Source organism: Macadamia integrifolia, chromosome 6 (genome assembly GCF_013358625.1).
Source record: "Macadamia integrifolia cultivar HAES 741 chromosome 6, SCU_Mint_v3, whole genome shotgun sequence".
Taxonomy (NCBI): domain Eukaryota; kingdom Viridiplantae; phylum Streptophyta; class Magnoliopsida; order Proteales; family Proteaceae; genus Macadamia; species Macadamia integrifolia.
The window spans coordinates 15,729,110-15,749,928 of record NC_056562.1 but is presented as its reverse complement, the minus strand read 5'-3'; the positions used below and the strand labels follow the sequence as shown (position 1 = coordinate 15,749,928).

The window sequence follows — 20,819 nt, the reverse complement described above, 5'->3', positions numbered from 1 at the left end:
GGGCAAGGCCTAGCTTTTGCATGTCCTTCCTTACATCTTCTATTGTCACTTTAGGCTTGCCCCTAGATCTTTTGGCTGCTTCCATTTGGATCTGATCACTCCTCCTTTTTGGGGCATCCCAAGGCCTCCGTTGAACATGGCCATGCCAGACAACATTCTTTGAGCTTGTCCTGAATCGGGGAAATTCCCAATTCAGCTATAACCTGGTCATTCCATACTCTGTCCCTCGTAGTTTTTCTGCACATCAATCACAGCATCCTCATCCCCGCTACACTCAACTTGTCTATGTTATTATTATTAACTGCCCAACATTCCGCCCGATACATCATAGCCGGTCTTACGACAGCCCTGTAGAATTTTTTTTTAAGCTTTAGAGGAATAAGTCGATCACATAACACTTTAGAAACACCTCTCTACTTCATCCATTCTACTTTAATTATGTGAGAAATGTCATCTTCTATCTCCCTTGTTTATGGTTGACCCTAGATATATCTAAAATAGTCGCTTTGTTGTATCTCTCTCTCCTTGAGTTTCACCACTTCGTTATCCATCCTCGTGCAGCTAAAGTTACACACCATATACTCTGTCTTCATTGACTAATCTTAAGCCCTTTTGGCCCTAAGGTAGATCTCCATAACTCCAACTTATCGTTAATCAATATCATCGGCAAAAAGCATACACCACAAAACCTCCCCTTGAATGTTCTTGGTTAAATCATCCATAATAAGTGTAAACAGGTACGAGCTTAAAGCTTATCCTTGATGTAACCCAGTTGTAATTGGGAACTCACTACCTTAAACTCCCACGGTTCTCACACTAGTCACCATGCCTTCATATGTCTTTAATTATATCCACATATTTACTTAATGCCCTTCTCTTCTTTAATACATGTCAGTTTAACTCTCTGGGGACTCTGTTGTAGTCTTTTTCTAGGTCGATGAAGACCATATGGAGATCCTTTTTGTAGGTTCTTGATCTTTCCATGAGGCTCCGTAGTAGGTAAATTTTTTTTGTTGTGGATTTACCTGGCATAAAGCCAAATTGGTTCCTTGACGTACGAGTTTCTCTTCTTAGGTGGGCTTCGATAACCTTCTCCCATGGTTTTATAGTTTGACTCATAAATTTTATGCCTGTATAGCTGTTGTAGCTCTGGATTTTACCTTTGTTTTTGTAGATTGGACTTATAATATGTCTCCATATATTGGGCATTTTTCTTATGCTTATAATCTTGATAAACAACTTGGTTAGCCAAGATACCTAACATAATCCCAAGCTCTTCCACACTTCAATTGGGACCTCATGTGGTCCTGATGTCTTGATGGATACGGCACTCTTCCAAGCCACTTGTACTTGAACTGTCTCCATCTAGTAAGTTGCAGAAATACTTATCATATCTCTTCATAATGTCTGCATCCTTTACAAGGATTCTACCATCATCAGTCTTAATACTTCTATTTGGTAGAAGTCTCTGCTCTTCTTTTATTGTATTTTTGCTATCTTATAAATAGCTTGTTCCCTTTAGCTGTGTGTGTACTGGAACCTATGGTTATTAGATTCTTTACGCTTAAAATTGATTAATTAGACTTTCCTTTTTTTTTTTTTGGGATGAATAAAAAATTCATTGCTAAAGGAAAGAGAAGGGTTGGGGGGAAGAGAACAAATAATACAACAAATAAATTTCAAGATCCTGCCTTTACAAAGGGGGAAGTATGGACCTATAAAAGAGAAGGTGAAGAACCCAAAGAAACTACAACAGTCCAAAAACAGGGAAGTGACACCCGGGGGGAGGCTGAAGCTAGTATAGGCTTGGCAATAACTCTATAAAAGGCCCACCTTTAGAGATTGCTCAAGAACTAGGAAATTGAAGATAGCTGCAATAAATGCAGAAATGCCCACCAAATTGCAATAAGTTGTCATGGACTCATGTCAAAGGACATGACCACATATATCCATACTTAGAGGCATTAACTTCTCATTGCTGCACAAGGAATAATCTAGGAGGTACCTCTTTTTGGGATAAGGGGGACCTTATGTCAAGCCGATGACAAACATAAAGAGGGGGGCGTGAGAGCGACAAAGGGAAGGAGAAGATCCTAGTGGGAAAGAGGGGAGACAGGGCAGGAGCCCCCTGCCTTGCGTAGACAAAGAAGGGAGGAGGGCCTCAATGGAGATAGGTGGAGGAGGGAGAGGAACCACCTCCTCAACCAAACCCAGCTCCAAAATCGAAAGTGGATCGAGTAGAGGCAAGGCTGTGAGGATGGACTGACGAGACGGAATAGGGGAAGTTTGGGTCTGGTGGGCTGGTGGGGCTCCAACCCCGTAGACAATGGGAGGGGAGAAGTGAGGTAACATTTGGTTAATTTTGTGGGCCAAAGGTGTGGTTGAAGTCCATTGTTTAGAGTTGAGAAGGGATTAGGCTAAAGGCATCGACAGGGTTTGAGAAGAGCATTGGTAATGGACCAAAGAAGTGGGCCTAGAACAGTTAACATTAATATGGGCTGAAAAAAGAGAGAGTGTTGGTTTGCTATGCAGCTATAGTGAAGGGAAAGTGGGGAAGGACAAAGGGATGAGGAAGGGCTGGTAGATCCCGCAGATGGAGAAAGAAGTCGGGTTGGTAGTAGAGGAGTAGATGAGCGAGTGTTGGAAGAGGAAGGGGGGAGAGGCTGAGTGTGACCTTCCAGGAGGGTCAACAAAGGAGGGATGATTTTTGAGAAGAGGGGACGTTTGTGGCAAGACTATCGATGGATAGAGAGGGTTCTGTCTTTCAGTGTTTGGGGAACTGAGACGCTCTTTTGACCAACAACCCCTGGTGACATCTGAGTATCGACGTTGAATGGAGGGATTGGCATGGAAGGACCTTTGGAGTGACCTCTGACGGAGCCGAAAGGAAGGGCTTGACTGCGGTCCTTATGGCATAATTTCTATTTTTGTCGGCTTCCGCTAGGCAATCCTTGGTGGTTCGATAGGGGGTTTTTGGGAAGGAGGGACAGATAGAGGATGGGTGTGGTTCAGTAGAATGTCAAGGCTTTAGGGGGTGGATGGAGGAGCAAGAGATGGTAGAATGTCGAAAGCTTTGTTGGAGAGATAGTGCGGAAGCAGGCTGTCCCAGCAGACTTGCTGTTGGAAGGAGATTGGCGTCATCGGGTATCATGATGGATGTCAGTGGTGGGTCCTGAGTAGAAACCTCGACAGATTCCGGCAAAGGCGAGATGGTCCATGCTTTTCGTCCTCCAATCAGAGAAAAGCGGTTTTCCCAAGACGAATCCGATGATGCTCAGCCTATCTTCACACAAGTAATGAAGAGGGAGCCCAGGGAGGGAGATTTATGGAGGGATGGTCCTTAAGTCCACATGGTGGGTTGCAGTTGCCGATGCCATCGCTGCAGAATGTGAGGTTTTCGTCCAATGTACCAGGGACCAGCTTCTAGAACATGAAGTTTGTCATCTTTCCCAGAAAACTTGAAGATGAAGAAGCCGTTGTCCATAAGCTAATGTATCCATCAATCCTCGGATTTTCCATTGTTTGCATAAAGAGTGCTTTACAATGGTGAAGGGAGATCGGCTGCCAATAAAGTGATCGACCACAAAGTTCTTCCACTTGATAGCTTTATTATCTAGGAGGCTTGAAGGACAGAGGGAAATTTTGAAGTTCTCAATGAGGTTAGGGGGAACAAATTTTAGGGGTGGACCTTCTTTGGAAGGGAGGCTACATTGGCTGAAAAGAGATGTCCATGCCATCCCGTACTTAGGAAGTAGAAGGGTGGGAGAGGGGAAAGAAGAGGGGGGAGGAGGGGAGAGTTGGTGCAGAAAAGGGAGGATGCCACCAGGGGCAGAAGCCATGGTGGGAAGGAAGGGAGGGTGAGCAATTTTACGTTCTGCCACCCTCACCAACCTCATTTTCATGGCCTTCAAAACATAGATCCATGATTCTGCTCAGGTCTATAGTAGGAAACTGTTATAGAAAACACTAACAAATACGAAAATAAACAAAGACCAATCCACACAACATGTAGAGATTTAACGAGGTTCACACACTGATGTGGTGTGCTACGTCCTCGCGCGAAGAAGAAGTTTCACTATGTAGAAGAGAGATTACACCCAAGTAGCGGCGAGAAAATTCGCTCTGAAACCCTATCTCGAAAAACCCCAAATTACAATTGCTTTCTCAATAAGACGATAGTGCATTTATACTCCTCCAAGTCGCAGTTTGATCCATTGGGTTGCGGTCAATCTGGTCAAACCGTACCTCGGGGCTACGCCCTCTTCTTCGATCATAGATCTTAGAAAAATTCCCATTCGGGTCACCACCAAAATATTTCGAAGCTGGTCATTCTTCAAAACGGGTCAAGAATTCGAGACAAACTTAACAGATACCATTTTTGAATTCATCCAGGGAATCATTACCTTGCATGTTCTTAAAATAATACCATTTGCACAAAAAGGGTAAGTTCCTCGTGGTTGATTGCATCCCTTGCTTCTGATTGATTACCTTGAGGTTCCATTAGAGAAGTCCACATTCTATTTGGCTTCCTTTGCTTCAACAAACTCTTTGATTCAGGAAAATCTAGAAGATATAATCTTTGGAGTCAATCAAATGACAGAGAGGAGAAGAGACATAATGAGATTGGAACACGAAAAATACTAATATATTTTTTTCTTGCCTCGTGCTATAGACTTATAGCCAAGATTGAATCGCTATGAAAGATAAAGGTCTGTGACGAAAATGATAAGGAAAATCGGGAGGATCAATCGCTTTGATAGATTGGAGCAAGCCCTACCAGTGCCAGTACTATCTGTTCCATTACCTACACCCCTTTACCTGTTATTCGGCTGGTCGAGCTAGCTATTTCCTTTATGTCAATAGGTGGCGTTAGGATCAAGGGATGGTCAACTTTTTAGTTTCTTTTTGGATAAATAATGAGATACAATAGATTTTGTCAAGGATGTTCCTGCATCAACCAATGGTTGGGAAAAAGTTGATCTTAAGTTTTTAAGTGTAGCAGACTTGCAGCATCGTTTGATCTGCACCATTCTTCTGCTGCAATCCAATGAAAAATTGATGCAGGAAAGGGCTGCAAATTTGATAAATTGGGCTTAGTTGCACAAGCCCCCAATGGGTTTATATGGTTTATGGGCTGACTATTCTGGGTTTAATATTGTAATGGGCCATTTCTGTATGCCCAAGTATGAGGGGACCAGTCCTATATGACATTAGATTTTAGCTCCCAGTTTCTAATTTCTGTTTTCTTGAAGGTTTAGGCTGGATTGGCTCCATATTAATTTTCTATTTTGGGTTTCTTATTATTTCCTTAAAGAACGGTTGAATCTGGTTCTAGAAACTCTAGATTCTCTAGAAAAAGTTTATTTACTTATTGTTTTGATTTTGATGGGATCATGCTCCATGAATACAATCCCTTTCACTCTCAGATTCTGGTGTAGGTTGTTCCCCCATAGGTGAAACACCTTGCTAAGTTTGAGGCCAAAAGGAGTTGGGTATTGGGAGATCCTAACCCATCTCTTATCCTGGTTTAATGTCTACTGCCAGAATCAGTTGCAGAAACCTTTTGCTAATTATTTATCTGATTTGAAGACCCAGTGTTGAGTGCTTCTTGTCAGGGTGGGAATGAATATCTTCAGCCTGAAATTTCAAGTCAATCGGAGTCCAGTGGGTTGAGTTATTTCATCTGAATGTAGGTGGGGTTACTGATGGTTTTCCTTTTTGAGAGGTTGAAGACAACCTCCTATGTGACTACTTAATGCATATTCTCAGTTTTTACACAAAATCCCCTATAATTTTGATTCTGCTTATTTTATTCCCCATTCTTATTTTAGTTTCCAGAAATACCCTCCACTTACAAATTTGTTTCCAGTTAAGTCCATAAACCTTTTTAATTCAAGTGTTGGTCTAAAACGTCCATTTAATTACAAATTTGCCATTACTTTTAATTGTTGAGCTGTTTAGCACTTGGTTGGGCCCATAGCAACCCTATAATTGGGGTTTTTGAAACCCCGGTTGTATCAGAAGCATCAAAGGCATTTGCTAATTTCTGGTAGTAATAACACACTATAATCTTAAAAAAGGTCCTGCGGAAGCACTGCTTGCCGTACGGGGGCTTGTCCTGGGGGCTATGATCACTACCATGGAACACCCTTTTTCCATTACCAAAAAAAACACACTATAATCTCAAAAAAGGGGTTGGGGGGGGGGGGGGGCTCTGTATCTTGTGGAAGACATAAGATTCAAAGCATAGTAAACGACATTATGGCCATATCCCAACCAGGGTTACCAAGAATGGATTCAATAACCTCCAAAAGAGGACTCGAGCATTGCATGAATTTGGGAAGGGCCGTAGCAGTGGACTACAATCCACATTCCCATGTAATGAATCCATTAAGATGCATGAAGATTCCTGTGTAGAGAATATGAGTTTTTCTGTCATGATTTGTAAATCCTAATATCCTTTCAAGTCTTAATAAAAATTTGAACTTCATACCGACTCAGGATGCTTCCACTGATATTATATAAATTTATGCAGTGTTATGATAAATATTTGCAGCAGAGTCTACGAAAAGCAGCCAAATTGCGTGGGCACTCATTTTGGGCTAGGGGACCTGATAACGCTGGTCAATATAATTCTAGGCCACATGAGACTGGATTCTTCTGTGATCGAGGTGATTATGATAGCTATTATGGACGCTTTTTCCTCCATTGGTATGCAGAGACCCTAATAGACCATGCGGATAATGTACTATCTCTTGCAACCCTTGCATTTGAGGAGACACAGATAGTTGTGAAGGTTGGTTATACTTGTTTTACTTTGATCAACTGCTTTCAACTTAAAAGGTTAAACGGTTAACTCTATATAACCTTTCAGCTAATAGTCCTTTTTCACATTGGTACTCATTATGTATTTATCCAGATGTTTCCTCCATGTAGATTATATACATGTGCTGTTTTTGTGTCTTATGGTGGAGCTGTTGCTTTTATCTAAGTATTTGTATGGATGTCTCGTCATCAGTTGGACCTCTTAATGGCCATTCCCTGAAGTCATGATAACTGATGTCAATTGTATAATACCCCAAGTTTGAGATTTCAGTTTCAACCGAAACTTTGCATGTTTTGGTTGGCAATTTTGGAGGTCAAATTGCCCTATTTTGGCATAAAACTTTAGGGAAACCCTAATTTAGCATCTCTAAACATATTGGAACCTTTCAATTAAAAAAAAAAAAAAAAAAAACCCAAAATTGTAGTTTTGTTCCATACCTTTCTATATACTTTCTCAAATCTAGTCTATTCTACACATAATTTAGTATTAGACCACAAAATTCAATGTAAACAAGTAAAATATGCATTAGGAAATAAGAAAAAGCATTTGATATTTCACAATGCCAAAGTTTACAAATACAAGTGTATGAGTGTTACGTGTAGTCAAGTACAAATGTACAACCAAGGCTAAAACACCCATACGAAACTGTTCCTCCAACCCTATGTCAGTACTACATAGAGTTCTGGGAACGCTCAAAACTTTGGGGAAAAATCTTTACCTCTAAATTTGAATCTTGCTCAAAAGTGGAAAATCGTCTTTGTAGATGGGTAGTAGTGGTCTGTAACACTTTGTACCACCAAGAAATGTAGGTGATTTAGCCAAAAATACCAATCTGAGGTTTTTTTTCTTAGAGTTTTCCCCCTTCAATAGGCGAGGCCACTAAAAACTCACGAAATGGGTCAAAAATTTGACCTATTTCAATTAGAACAGTTATTTTATCTGCAAAATTTTGTATCATTTCAGTCGAAACAATACTGAAACCGAGTCGATACTGAAATTTTGGCCAAAACTTCCAAATTTCAGTAAAATATTTCCATACCTGGTTAGACGACCTGCATTTCATTTCGAACTTTGTCCAAATGAAAATTTTCATGAATCTTGGTCATTTGGATTGAAATGTTGAACCATGGTAATACCAATTTTCCAATTTTTACCTAGAGAATTTGTTTATACTTGTCCAATTGGTATAACTTTGAGATTGGCCACTACTAACTTGTTTGAACAATTGGATAACTGATGCAGTTGCACGATGGACTTAGAAAAAAAAATATCTTTTGATTTGATTTTCTATTGTTTTAGAAATAATTTCTTTTTAAATTAGTTAGCTTCTAATTTTAGAATAGTTTCCTTTTAAGTGGTTTCCATTAATTGTTTGATTTTTTTTTCCTTTATGTTGGAAATGTAAACGATGAAGAAGTTCAGTTTTTAGATTTGAAGTTTTTTTGAAGAAAATTGAATGTTTTGCTTGGCTGAATATGGACTGTCGTGACCCCCATCTCTCTCGTTTTTGATTTTTCTCTCTTCTTATTTTCTTTTTCCTTCTTATCCTCTACTTCTTTATTTCTTCTCTTCTTCCTAAGCCTTTATTATTTCCTGCCGTTTATTTTACCTGATCTGAGATACTCTGTTCTGGGCGACAGTACCATATTTTAGAGGAAGCTTCACAGAAGTCCTTTCTCCAGTTGGTTACCCTAAGATTTGAGTCGAAGGCAGCCTATACTTAGGCAAATCACCCTCTCTGAACCTTAGGTCATCTCGCCTTTTCTGTGGTAGGAACTCAGATCTGCAACTGGGCTGAACCCTATCTTCCGCCAGATCAGATTCCATCAGGTTGTTGATCGATTCCTGTAGGGGTTGGGAGTTGGTGCCTGAATCTAGATGCTGCTACGACTTCTTGTATGATGCCCCAGCTTGAACTGTAGAGTTGTATAATGTACGACTTCTTAAGTTTGGGTTACCGCTGGTTCTGTTCTCTGTCGAGACCTTAGGTTGAAGATGAACACCCTTTATTTGCAGCTAAAACACTTGCTGAAATTTCACATGAGGTCAGATCTTTTGTTATTTTCACAAAGCCCACTTCTTTCTAAAGTTTGTTTCTAATTATCTCTAGTTTGAAGTTAAATTCCAGAATACACCTCTTTACTTTTTTATTTCAGTTTAACCCTTGTACCTATTTTCATCTTTTTTAAGTGCTTGAATATTCCTGAATTTGCAAAATTGCCCCTTAACCTTTAAATTGAGATATTTCATCATTCTTGTGGGCCCTAAGTGATCCAATTTCAGTCCTTGGAATCTGGATCCGCATCAATAACCCAGACTGATTCATCTATAAGCCATGTTCACAACAAAAGATTCGGATCATCCATTGATATTGGTTGGAATATCTTAAATGTTGTGTTATCCAAGGATTAAAGTATCAATATCGGTCGTCGTGTCGGTCGACCAAAATTAAGATACGTATCGGAGGGTATCGTATCGTATCGTATCGGAGATATGCTCAGATACGCTAAAGGTACGCTCATAAATGGATATGAAACACCTTTTTAAACACTTTTGCATAAATTTTTTTTAAAAAAAAGCTATTAATAACATGTATTATGCATAAACACTAAATTGAGGGTATTGCACTAAGAATTCAAGGTTTGTAGTTGTCCCATAAATGTAAAATCCTTGTTCCCAACCTTGATTTTCACTTTAGTTAGAGAGAAATATAGCTGGCAGAACTTTGGAACAAAAACCCCTCAAAAAATCATGTTTTCTAAAAAAATATCCATCTTGGTCATTATATGACCATAGCGCACTGTATCGGTACATACCGATATTCACCGATACGTACTGTTGATACATAACGATACTCACCGATACGTATTGATACTCATCGTTACGTACCAATTGATACATACAAATACTCACCGATATATACTGATACATACCGAAACGTATTTTTCACCTCGATTTTATATTTTCCATAGAGTATCAGTACGTATAAATAGTGTATTGATGCATATCGGTATGTATCGTAGGATATATATCGATGCGAAAGGATTTTAAAAATTCCATGTATCGTATCGGTGTGTATCGTATCGGTTGGTTAAATTTAAGATACGTATCGGAGGATATCATATCGGTATCGGAGATACTTTAAACCATGGTGTTATCTAGACTAGAATGCTGGTTGTGATCTACAAAGTTCTGTGCATGCCAAAGTGCACAATAGTTGTCAGTGTTCAATACTTATTTTGGTTACTTCCTCGTTTGCTCACTTGGCTATTTTTATCATTGTATTTTGTCTTGAAATAAGTTTTTATTTAAGGTTGGGAAGGAGACACTCTAAAGCAAATTTTACTGGGAAAGAGATATGCTGAATCTGCAAGTTGGGTGCCTTTATGCTTAATGGGTGGAAGAGAAATGCTATCTGCTGCTGTATTTAAGCTAGTGGTTCATTATTTCAGATGATTTAACCTTTAAATTTGATTCCATATTTTATAAAATAAGGCATAAAGCATAAAGCTCTATTCATTTGCGTGAAGTTTTCAAGCATGTAAATTTTACATGGAGAAAAAAAAATTCATGTCAAGTTTTATAGGAGGTTTACAACAGGTATAAAGTTTTTTGGTTGCCTTCACAACATGTATAATAAAGTGTAAAAACAATGCATCCCATCCCCCTATTGTTCCTTTTCCAGAAATACCACCACACAAAGATGAAAACAGCCTGATGGTATACTTCCAGCCTTGACAATTGGGGCCACCCTTCTCCCTGGTTCAAAAGCTTCAACTCTACCTGCTGCTGGTACCCCATGATTGGACTGACCACCAGATTCCTGAAGTGACCGGGAATCCGGAATCTGTAACAGAAACTTGAACCGCAGGCTGTCAGATTATTTTAGTCAGATTCGGTCACAGGATTTCAGCCTCAGGAATCTTGCTGTCTTCTTCCTCCTCTCAAACTGCTGCTGTTTACCTTGCTTCTGTATCATTACCTCGTTCCTTGCCCCATCTGGCTTCACCCAAGGTTTAAGATCTCGCTCCCCCCCCCCCCATCTTGCTGATCCAAAAAAGAGAGATCTGACGAGATCTCATCGAGATCATGTATTTTCTCCTGGTCGACTCGGTGGTTGGTCACAGTGGCCATATGGTTTTTGTAGCCTCTGAAACTTGGTATTTACTTTTAGGCCTTCTAAACACGTGAAAAATCAGTTTTTTAAAAATCAAACATAAAATGGTACTTTGACTTCACCCTATGTAAGTAGTCTCCAACTCTTCGCACCCTAGGTCTATTCCGCAATGCACATTCCACAATCTACACATGACACAACATAATTATAAGAATTTAAAAGACATCATAGATAATTACTTAATTGTTTAACAATTAACATTGATGATTGATGAGTCAACGCAGATAAGTCACTTAATGGGCTTATTTTATTGCAAATAAGCCTTGAGTTGGGTTATGTATGTGTTGGGCCTTTGATCCTATGAGTTTTCTTTGTAATGGACCACTTTAATGGCCTAAAATATGGGCAGAAAGTAGAAAAACGGGATTTAAGTCGTTAGCTTAGTTAGAGTCCTGTTTTGAGTCTATTTCCTTTGTTATTTCAGTTTGAGTTAGTTTAGGTTTCCCTATTAGTGAATTATTAGTTAATTGGTCCTACTCCATGTTGGAGTTCTAGTCCTAGTCCTATTTGGAGTCTCAACTCCTATTAGGTATTGTCTAGTCCTACTTGAAGACTAGCTCCTAGTTATGTTATGATTCCTATTCGGCCCTCTATATATGAGAAGCATATGTACTTTTAATAGACAGATTTGAAAAAAGATGAATTGAGTTTGAATGTTTGAGAGCCTGAGGGCTATGTGATTCTTCTTCTCCCCACCCCCCTTTTCTTTATGCAATCTCTCTCTTCTCCTCTATTATGAATTTGATCAAGGAGCTACTGTTAAGGGTTGTTTAGAAGGCACAATAGGATTATTCAATCCTTTTCTTGAAGCTGTTCAGATCACCCAGTTGTTGTTCTTGCAGAAATCTTCAGATTCTCTCTCCTAGGTCTGAAAATCAAGAAGGCAAATATCTCATCAACTGTCCGTCAAAAGTCTCAATTTTTTTGGTTTTTTTACACTCCGTAGGGGCTACCTACGCCCAAGAGTGCAGCTCAATTGGAGTCCTACAGATCTGGCCGCACGTCTCTCTCTCCAGCAATATTGCAGGCCTTTCTCTCTCTTATCGGGTTGGGTTTTGTGCTGTTTTTGCTCCTGCATTGCTATTGTATTCTTGGGGGCTTATTTGATGGTCTTATTCTCTTGTTTCCTGACCCTATTTGCCTTGTTTGGGGGTTTATAAATTGTGGGGTTAGTTTCTTGTAATCTACTCCTACATTAGTCACATTCACATACAGTGAAAATTAAAGTAACTCCAAATGAGGATGAGGAGGTAATATTCTCTACTCTTTAAGCTTCAATGAGTGTAAGAATGGAGATCCTCAAGCAAAAGCACCAAAATCCTTGCTCCTTAGTGTTTTTTCTTCAAACAAATAGAGAAAGGAGACATCTTGAACCAAATCTGAGTCAGGACTGGGGAGACGGCAAGGGGTGGATCACGGCCTCCCGAATGTGTGAGACTGAAGAAGAAAAATTTGAGAGGGAGAGGGTGAAGAAGAAAAGAAAGGAGAGCGGAGGATGTACTTGGGAGCTTGTTCCTTATCCTGAAGGAAAGGAGCTAGTAGAATACAAATGGTTGTTCTCTATAAAGCATAAGGCAGAGATACCATTGCGAGGTACAAGGCCAGGTTAGTTTCCAAGGGCTTCTCTCAAACCTATGGTATTGACTATCAAGACACCTTTGCTCCAGTTGCCAAGATGAACTCAGTTCGTGCTTTGCTATCATGTGCTGCTAATTTTGTATGCATGTTGGGATGATATATGTATATATATATATATATATATATGCAACAACTTGAGGGAGAGTGATAATGTGTCTAGATCCTGTGTGTACATATTAGGATAAGGATGAGTTGCAATCCTTATCCTAACATTCCCTATTTGTAATCCCTTCTCCATTTATAAATAAAGGTGACCTTTGTCATTCTAGACAAGCCGAATCATTCTCCCGTAATTCAATTATTTTCATTGTGTTTGGATGGAACATAGATGTTAAAATGAACTTGCACTTTACCTGTGTCACCCAAATTTTGTGTCCCTTCTGGTTTTGGTTGTGGGGATTTTGATTCTCTGAAATTCCTTTTTGTTATATGAAGTGTACTTCATTTTACTTCCAGTCAAACATCCTATAAAGATCCCCTGTATCACTTTTCACTTTGGAATTTCTTTTTTGACCAAAAGCAGCCTTATTGTTGAAGAATCTTACTATTCTCTGGAAATAAGGCAAGGTTTGTGTGTTCTCTTTTTGTTTTTCATGATTATTTGATTTGATGATAAAGGGGTAATTTTGTTTCAGACATGACGAAAATTGAGTGGATGGGTGAAGTTATTTTGTTAAGAGTGAGACAGAATGCAATAGTGATTGTGTGGTGTATTTTCTTATGACACTCCCAAGTTTGAGATTAAATAAATTTAGCTTATGCTTGTTTTGGTATCATTTGACATCATTATTTTCTTTTACCGTGGCACGATCTTTTACACTGACCACTTGGTAAAGTTAATAGGTCTTCTGACCAAGATTGAGTCAAATATATAAATGTGCAGATTCCAGCAGTTAATTGGTGGTACAAGACTACAAGCCATGCAGCAGAGCTCACAGCAGGATACTACAATCCTAGTAATCAAGATGGCTATTCTCCAGTTTTTGAGATTCTTAAGAAACACTCGGTGACATTGAAGTTTGTATGCTCAGAATTGCAGTTTTGTGCTCTGGAGAATGATGAAACATTGGCTGATCCAGAGGGATTGTCCTGGCAGGTGATGAGCATATGAGGTTTATTTCAGTCCTTTTTTAGGCTTGTCAGTATTATCATGTGAAGTTAAGCTAGAAAAACTGTCATAGATTCCCATGTCAGATGCAACCTGACTTGATGCTTTTCAGCCCTAGGGAATCCAAAAGGTGATTCGACCACTGCTACAGGTAGCCATATCATCACTACTTTTTCATAAGGTTGAGTGTAGGGTTGCCATCCGCTATACACATCACAATTCACCTGGAGTTCCATATGGTTTACATTGCATCTAACACATCATACACATGATTCCATGAGAATTCATTGGTGTGCGAGATGATATGGGCTGGTTCCCCCAAAATAGCTTAATAAATACATTCATTCCTTCATTGTACCCAGCAGGTTCTAAATTGTGCTTGGGATCGAGGATTAACCATAGCTGGTCAGAATGCACTCCCATGTTATGATAGAGAATCTTACATGAGAATCCTGGAGACTGCAAAGCCGAGAAATGATCCTGATCGTCATCAATTTTCATTCTTTGCATATCAACAACCACCCCCTCCGGTTCAAAGAGAAATCTGCCTCTCAGAATTAGATTATTTCATAAAATGCATGCATGGTAAGTATTCTGGAACTGGTCGACACTTGTTTCAATTGCATAATATATTTGGAAGGTGCAATCCTTGAGGGCAAAGGGTTTGATGTCCATGTTGAATTGCAACCATGTTCTCCTGTCATCCAACAACCCTAGACCACCACCCACCCGCCACTTACGGACACAAGAAAAAGAAATAGGTTCATGGAACCAAAACAACCAGTGTGCCTATAGACCGACTTATAAAAGTTCTCCAGGGACCAAAATTCTAGTTTCTGATCATATTTTTGCATGGAATCCATGGATGTAGCTGAGAATATCAATCAATTGTTCTGATATACGGTTCTTGGTTTCCTGTTGGATGCTGTGCCTCTATTCAGGATAAAGATGTCATGTTGCAAGGCTTTCCACTTAGTGCTTTGCCTCCCAAGACAAAAGCTTATAAAATTCTCAACATTTCACGTTTTTCAGAAATTTTAATTTGTATGTTTGCTTGTAGGGGAAATTGCAGGTGATTTACAACCCTGATTTTATGTGGCATCATTTCAAGTCCTTGCCTTCAGTCGGAAGAAGTATAATAGCTGCTTAGCTGTACTTATTTATTACTAATTTTTTTTTTTTTTGGGGGGGGTGGGGGTGTGGTGGGGGCGTTGGCAAATGAAATTAGTAAGGGATGGTCATTGTGCAATTTTTAATTTCGTTAGTTCCCCAAGTGCAGTGTTTTCACTGTGGTTCTTAATATTATGCGCCCTATTGCAAATGCAATATAGTTGTTTATATTGGTTATCAGCTGGTCACTTTGACTCACTGGTTTTGCTAGTCTGAGGCTAAAGATTCCATTGCATATCCTGCAATTTTTTGTCTAATAATTGGACTGTTAGAATTTTGCCTACTCTTTGCTACTGCTGTTACTAAATTCTAGTTGAGCTACATACCATTACCTATGTTGTTGATGTGGGTTTCTTCTCCGTAAATAAGGAGATACACCAGCTAAATTTTGCGATTTCGTCTACATTATTTCCATTAAACATAGCAGATTGAGCCTTCCCATTAGATCTCTAAAAGCAATTTCCTGATTTCACTCTGGAATCAGTTACTGTGATTCGGTAAGGTTTCGATTAGATTTTATGTTTGAAAGGAATACTACACAAGAAGCAGTACTTGACTTCAGCTCTTGGCTAATGTGGATACGTTCATAGTTTTCAGATCCCCTACGCCCCTTTTGGTGGCTGTAGCCTGTAGCCTGTAGCCCACTGTATTTCTGCAACAACCACGTCTGTTGAAGCTCACCTTTGTCTCTTGATATATTGGGTGGTGATGTTGGATGTATGGCCACAGATTCGGCTCACTTTTTCTTTTTAAGATTTAGATCCAGTGAATCCCTAAACAACCTTATCCCAACTTAATAGGGTTGGCAAACGACAACATAAATAAGCAGAGATTAATGTACAACTTTATAGAAACTTGGCTTCAGTAAACCCTCTTGGACTGATTGAAGTTATCCTTTTATTTGACCTAACAAACACCCTATTCAGAGAGAGAGCTGAGGCTCCTAGGATCAAACTCCCAATGCATTTCAAGTTGATTTTGTCATAAACCTTCTTATCTTTAGATTTGGTAACTTGACCTTTAGGGAGGGGTTCCCAAAGGGTAGTTGTATTTTCATCACAGATCACTTCTCATTTACTCATTGCATAAAATGCCTTTTCTACCTCTTATATATGAAATTGTTTTATCGCTCTTCATCGGTGCGCTCCTTATGTTGCTTGGCTCAATTGTCTCTTTATTCACTAGACCTGCTTGACACTCTGTTCTCTTTCTTCCTTAGACCGGTCCGACACTCCATGTGTATATTAGTTGGTATATATATTCGTACATGTTTTGACATGCCGAACATTATTGATCTATTACTGCCGAAAATCCTTATGAGCCGACCTGCACAAGCACATAAGGCAGAGGCCCGGAGGTATCTCCGGGATTAGTCCTTCGATGCCCAAGTTAGTGATCGGTAGAATAGTGTTTTTACAGAAGTAATGGTGGGTGTCGGCATACCTCCCTCCAGGTTTCTTTCGGGTTCCCTCCTATAGGGTTTCTCGGCCTAGGGTTTTGGGAACCCCCCTGGGCATCTTCTCCTCACGTGGTTTGAAGCTTTACGACCTCCATCGGATGGGCGACATGTGTTCCTCCCTCGAATGCCACGTATCTTCGCCTTATGGGGGTGACAAATTCTACCGTATCAGCAACTCCCTTACTTTCACTAGGATGCTCTTTCAGTGGAAGTAACTACTTAATTTCGCTTTCGTGTGCCCCTTCAGCCTTCGGTTTCGACATTCGTCTTGAAAACACAATCTTTGGTTAGTTATGCCCGGTCTTGGCATGAGCCACCAATCGAGGTTCTAACCTTTGATCAGGTTCACTCGGCCTTGGCCTGAGTTCCCTACCGAGGTAGTGTCCTTCGGTCAGGTTCACTCGGCCTTGGCCTGAGCCCCCTTCCGAGGTCGAGACCTTCGGCTAGGTCCACTCGCCTGAGCTCCCTTCCGAGGTAGTGAAGTTCGGTCAGGTTCACTCAGCCTCTGCCTGAGTCCCCTACCGAGGTTGAGACCTTCGGCTAGGTCCACTCGGCCATAGCCTGAGCCCCCTATCGAGGTTGAGACCTTCGGCTAGGTCCACTTGGCATTAGCCTGAGCCCCCTACCGAGGTTGGGACCTTTGGCTAAGTTCACTCGGCCTTGGCCTGAGTTCTCTACCGAGGTTGAGACATTCGGCTAGGTCCACTCGGCCTTAGCCTGAGCCCCCTACTGAGGTGCCTTCGGCTAGGTCCACTTGACCATAGCCTAAGCCCCCTATCGAGGTTGAGACCTTCGATTAGGTCCACTCGGCCTTAGCCTAAGCCCCCTACCAAGGTTGAGACCTTCGGCTAGGTTCACTCGGCCTTGGCCTGAGTTCCCTACCGAGGTTGAGACCTCCGACTAGGTCCACTCGGCCTTAGCTTGAGCCCCCTATCGAGGTTGAGACCTTCGGTTGGGTCCACTTGGCCTTAGCCTGAGCCACTTCCAGGGTAGTGACTTTCGATCATGTCTACTCGAATCTGGGTGTGGTACTACGCTCGTGCGCTTTTGCTTGAGTGTACTTTGGAAATCTCATGCAGATGATGTGTACTGCATTTAATGAGGTTGGGGAGTCGTATCGACGCACTGTTGCCTATAAATAGTGTCACTTTCTCTCATTTTGTCATATTCTACTCATTTCTCTGACCCTTTGTCCTTCGTCCTTAACTTTCCTCTAATCTTCAGTTCGGCCAGAGTCACTGAGAAGTAAGTCATGTCTAGCTCTTTAGGTAGTGGCCCCTCGTCATCCGAGGGCACAGTCTCTAGGCATCGGAGTTCCCGGTCAGGTTCGAGGGATGTCTTCGGACTCGTCCTCCACATCCACATCTTCAGATGCCTCCTCATCCTCTACTGCCAGTGATATGAGTGGTGGAGGTATTAGGGAGGGGCTTCTCGACTCCAGGGCCCAAGCAAACGAGTCCCTGGAGGTCAAAGCCAGGAATATAGTGTTGACCATAACCGAGGAGGAGCTAATGGAGCTCCGTGCGTCATGTAGTATCCTGGACGAGTTCGTCGTTCAGATACCGAGGCCCGAAGATAGAGCGAGCTACCGAAATTCCAAAGAGCTTTGCTTCTATCGGGATGCCTTCAAGGCCGGGCTTCAGCTCCCTCTTCACCCTTTCTTCAGCCAGGTGTTTCGGCACTATGGCATCTCTTCAGCCCAGCTGACCCCGAACGGGTGGCGATAGGTCTTTAGTTTCATCGTATTCTTCTCTCGGATGGGGAGACCACTCTCCCTTCCTCTCTTCCTCAATTGTATGTCTCTTGATTCCAGCAAGGGAGACTCGGGCTGGTACTACTTCTGCCCTAGGATAGACCTCCGATTTTTGAATCGATACCGACCTCGATACACGATTAGAAGTTGAAGTTCTTTTTTGTGAGGGTATCCGAAGGGTTCCCCTTCGGTAATACTTGGGACATCCCAGACCTGAAGGACGTGAAATCTGCACCTACCCTCTTCAGGACAGATGCAGAGTCACTGTCGATGGCTAAGGACAAGACACTTCGTTGGCCCGTCTAGTCCAGTAGCCTCCAGTCGGATGCCTTTCTGTTCCTATTCGGGCTTAGCCCGGGTGAGTCCTAGGTTTGCCATTGTTTTTGCTTCGGATTTAGCATTCTCGTACTGATCTTGACCATCTTTGTTGCATTGCAAATTTCAAGAGCAGAAGCTAGAGCGGTCATGGCCGAGAGACAGGCCCAGCTGAAGGAAGCCAGGGCCCAAGATGCCCAGCAGAGGCAGCTGAAGAAAGGCAAGAAAAGAGGGGCTTCGACTTTCGACACCCTCCCAAAGAAGAAGCCCAGATCTGAAGGCCCCACCCCCGAGGCCATTCAGGCGCTCGAGGCCCCAAGCCGGGGTACATCCCCTCCAAGAGCCTCCTCCCCTAGTGCTGACTTGCGAAGCCCAAGAGGCAGTCATTCTCGAGCCGAAGTCGGGTTCGTCCCTCGGTGGTCCATCAAGGAGGGCGAGACACTTTCTATTGGGCGGGTTGCCCGAGAGCTCGTCCAGAAGGGGAGCCTGCCAAGAGACACGACCGAGGCCCAAAGCCAAGGGACCAAGGCCATGATTACAAGCACTTGTGTGTTTATGACAGTGGTAATCTTCGGCATTCGGCCTTTAGTATATATATATATATATATTTTTTCCAACTGTTGATCTCTTTCAGGCTCAGAACCAAGTCGGCTAGCTGACTATTCGAGCCGAAGCCCTGGTAAGGGACCTCGAGGCGTCTGAGCAGGAAAAGTCAACCCTCGACAAGGAGCGCACAGTTTGGAAAGGAAGGCGATCCTTTCTTACGAGGCGTCTCTGACCTCAGTCAAGAGGTCTAAATTAGCTCGGAGTCCTTTGTCGTTTTCTTCTTCATTGTAATACTGAATCTGATGGGTCGCGGCTCCTACCTCCACAGGGAGTACAGCTTCAGTGCCATAGGTTAAAATGAAGGGTGTTTCTCCGGTGGCTGATCTCTCAGTTGTGCAGTAAGATGTTGTATAATTCTTCTGCCCATAACTCTTTGGCGTCATCTAGTCTCTTCTTTATCCCTTGGAGCAGGATACGATTGGTTACCTCTATCAGTCCGTTGGTCGATGGGTAACTGATGGACATTTTCCTATGGTCAATGCCGAGGGCATCACAAAATAAGCCAAAAGTTGAGTTGGCAAACTGAGTTCCAGTGTCCGTTACCACCACCCGGGGGATTCCGAATCGATAGACTACCGCCCTCTCGAAGAAGTCATTTACATTCTTTTCGGATATAGTAGCCAGGGCTTCGGCTTCTGCCCACTTCGTGAAGTAGTCTACCGCCACCACAACAAACTTTCTTTGCCTCGTGGCCAGGGAAAACAGGCCCAAGATCTCCATTCCCCACATGGCAAATGGTACCGGGCTTAACAGGGAAGAAAGATCAGTAGGGTGCCATCGAGTGCCGGGGGCGAACATCTGACACTTAACGCACTTCTTGATGAACAACTCCGCATCCTTCCTCATGGTCGGCCAGAACAGGCCCTGCCTCAGCACTTTATGGGCCAAGGCCCGGGCTCTGAGGTGTTGGCCGTATATCCCTTCATGTACTTCTCGGAGTGCGTACTCACCATCGGCAGGGTTTAGGCACTTGAGGTACGGTGTGGTGAACCATATTTTGTACGACATCTCGTCCTTCAATAGGAAGCATGCTGACCGCATTCGTACCTTCCTTACCTCGTCCCTGTCCTTAGGGAGCATTCCTTCCTTCAGGTATTCGATTATGGCATCCATCCATCTAGGGCCGTCCTTGCCAACGAGTGGCACCTCCCGGGGTCCTTCGGTGCTTGGTTGGGGTAATACTTCGAAATACACTGATCGTCCGAGGTCCATGAAGTCAGAGGTGGCCAATTGTGACAGCGCGTCTGTGCTGGCATTCTTTGCCCGTGGCACCTGCCTTACCTCGAACTCCTTGAAGGCTGTTACTTTCTCTAGCATCGTTGTCAAGTACTCGGCCATCCTTTGCTCCTTGGCTTCATAGTCCCCATTCACCTGTCGCACCACGAGCTGTGAGTCACTGTGCACTACTAACTCCTGTACCATCAAGGCCCGCGCTAGATTTATTCCAACTATTAGTGCTTCGTACTCAGCTTCATTGTTGGATGCATCGAAGTCGAACCGTATTGCATACTCGATTTTGAATCCCTCAGGGCTAACAAGTATGATCCCAGCGTTGTTTCCTGTGCTGTTGGATGCACCATCCACATATAATGTCCAAGTCCTTTCTGCCCGAGTCTCGACAGACTCCTGGGGTTCATCTGGGAGCATTGTCCCGGCTATGAAGTCCGTAGGGCTTGTGCTTTTATTACGGTTCTTGGTTTGTACTGGATGTCGAATTCTCCCAATTCTATGGCCCAGTTTACTAGGCGGCAAGACATATCTGGCCTC

General features: G+C 42.2%; 1 protein-coding gene across 2 annotated transcripts in view; it reads left to right on the top strand.

The window, feature by feature from the left end:
* LOC122082312 (beta-amylase 8) overlaps window positions 1-15,099 on the top strand; it is a 61,258-nt gene extending 46,159 nt beyond the window's left edge. For both annotated transcript variants that reach the window (XM_042649778.1, XM_042649777.1), the window contains 4 exons: window positions 6,536-6,796; window positions 13,525-13,737; window positions 14,115-14,334; window positions 14,810-15,099. In XM_042649778.1, coding sequence (XP_042505712.1) covers window positions 6,536-6,796; window positions 13,525-13,737; window positions 14,115-14,334; window positions 14,810-14,838 — 723 coding nt within the window. In that variant the 3' untranslated portion in view covers window positions 14,839-15,099. The remainder of the gene's footprint in view (window positions 1-6,535; window positions 6,797-13,524; window positions 13,738-14,114; window positions 14,335-14,809) is intronic.
* Window positions 15,100-20,819: the final 5,720 nt, after the last annotated feature.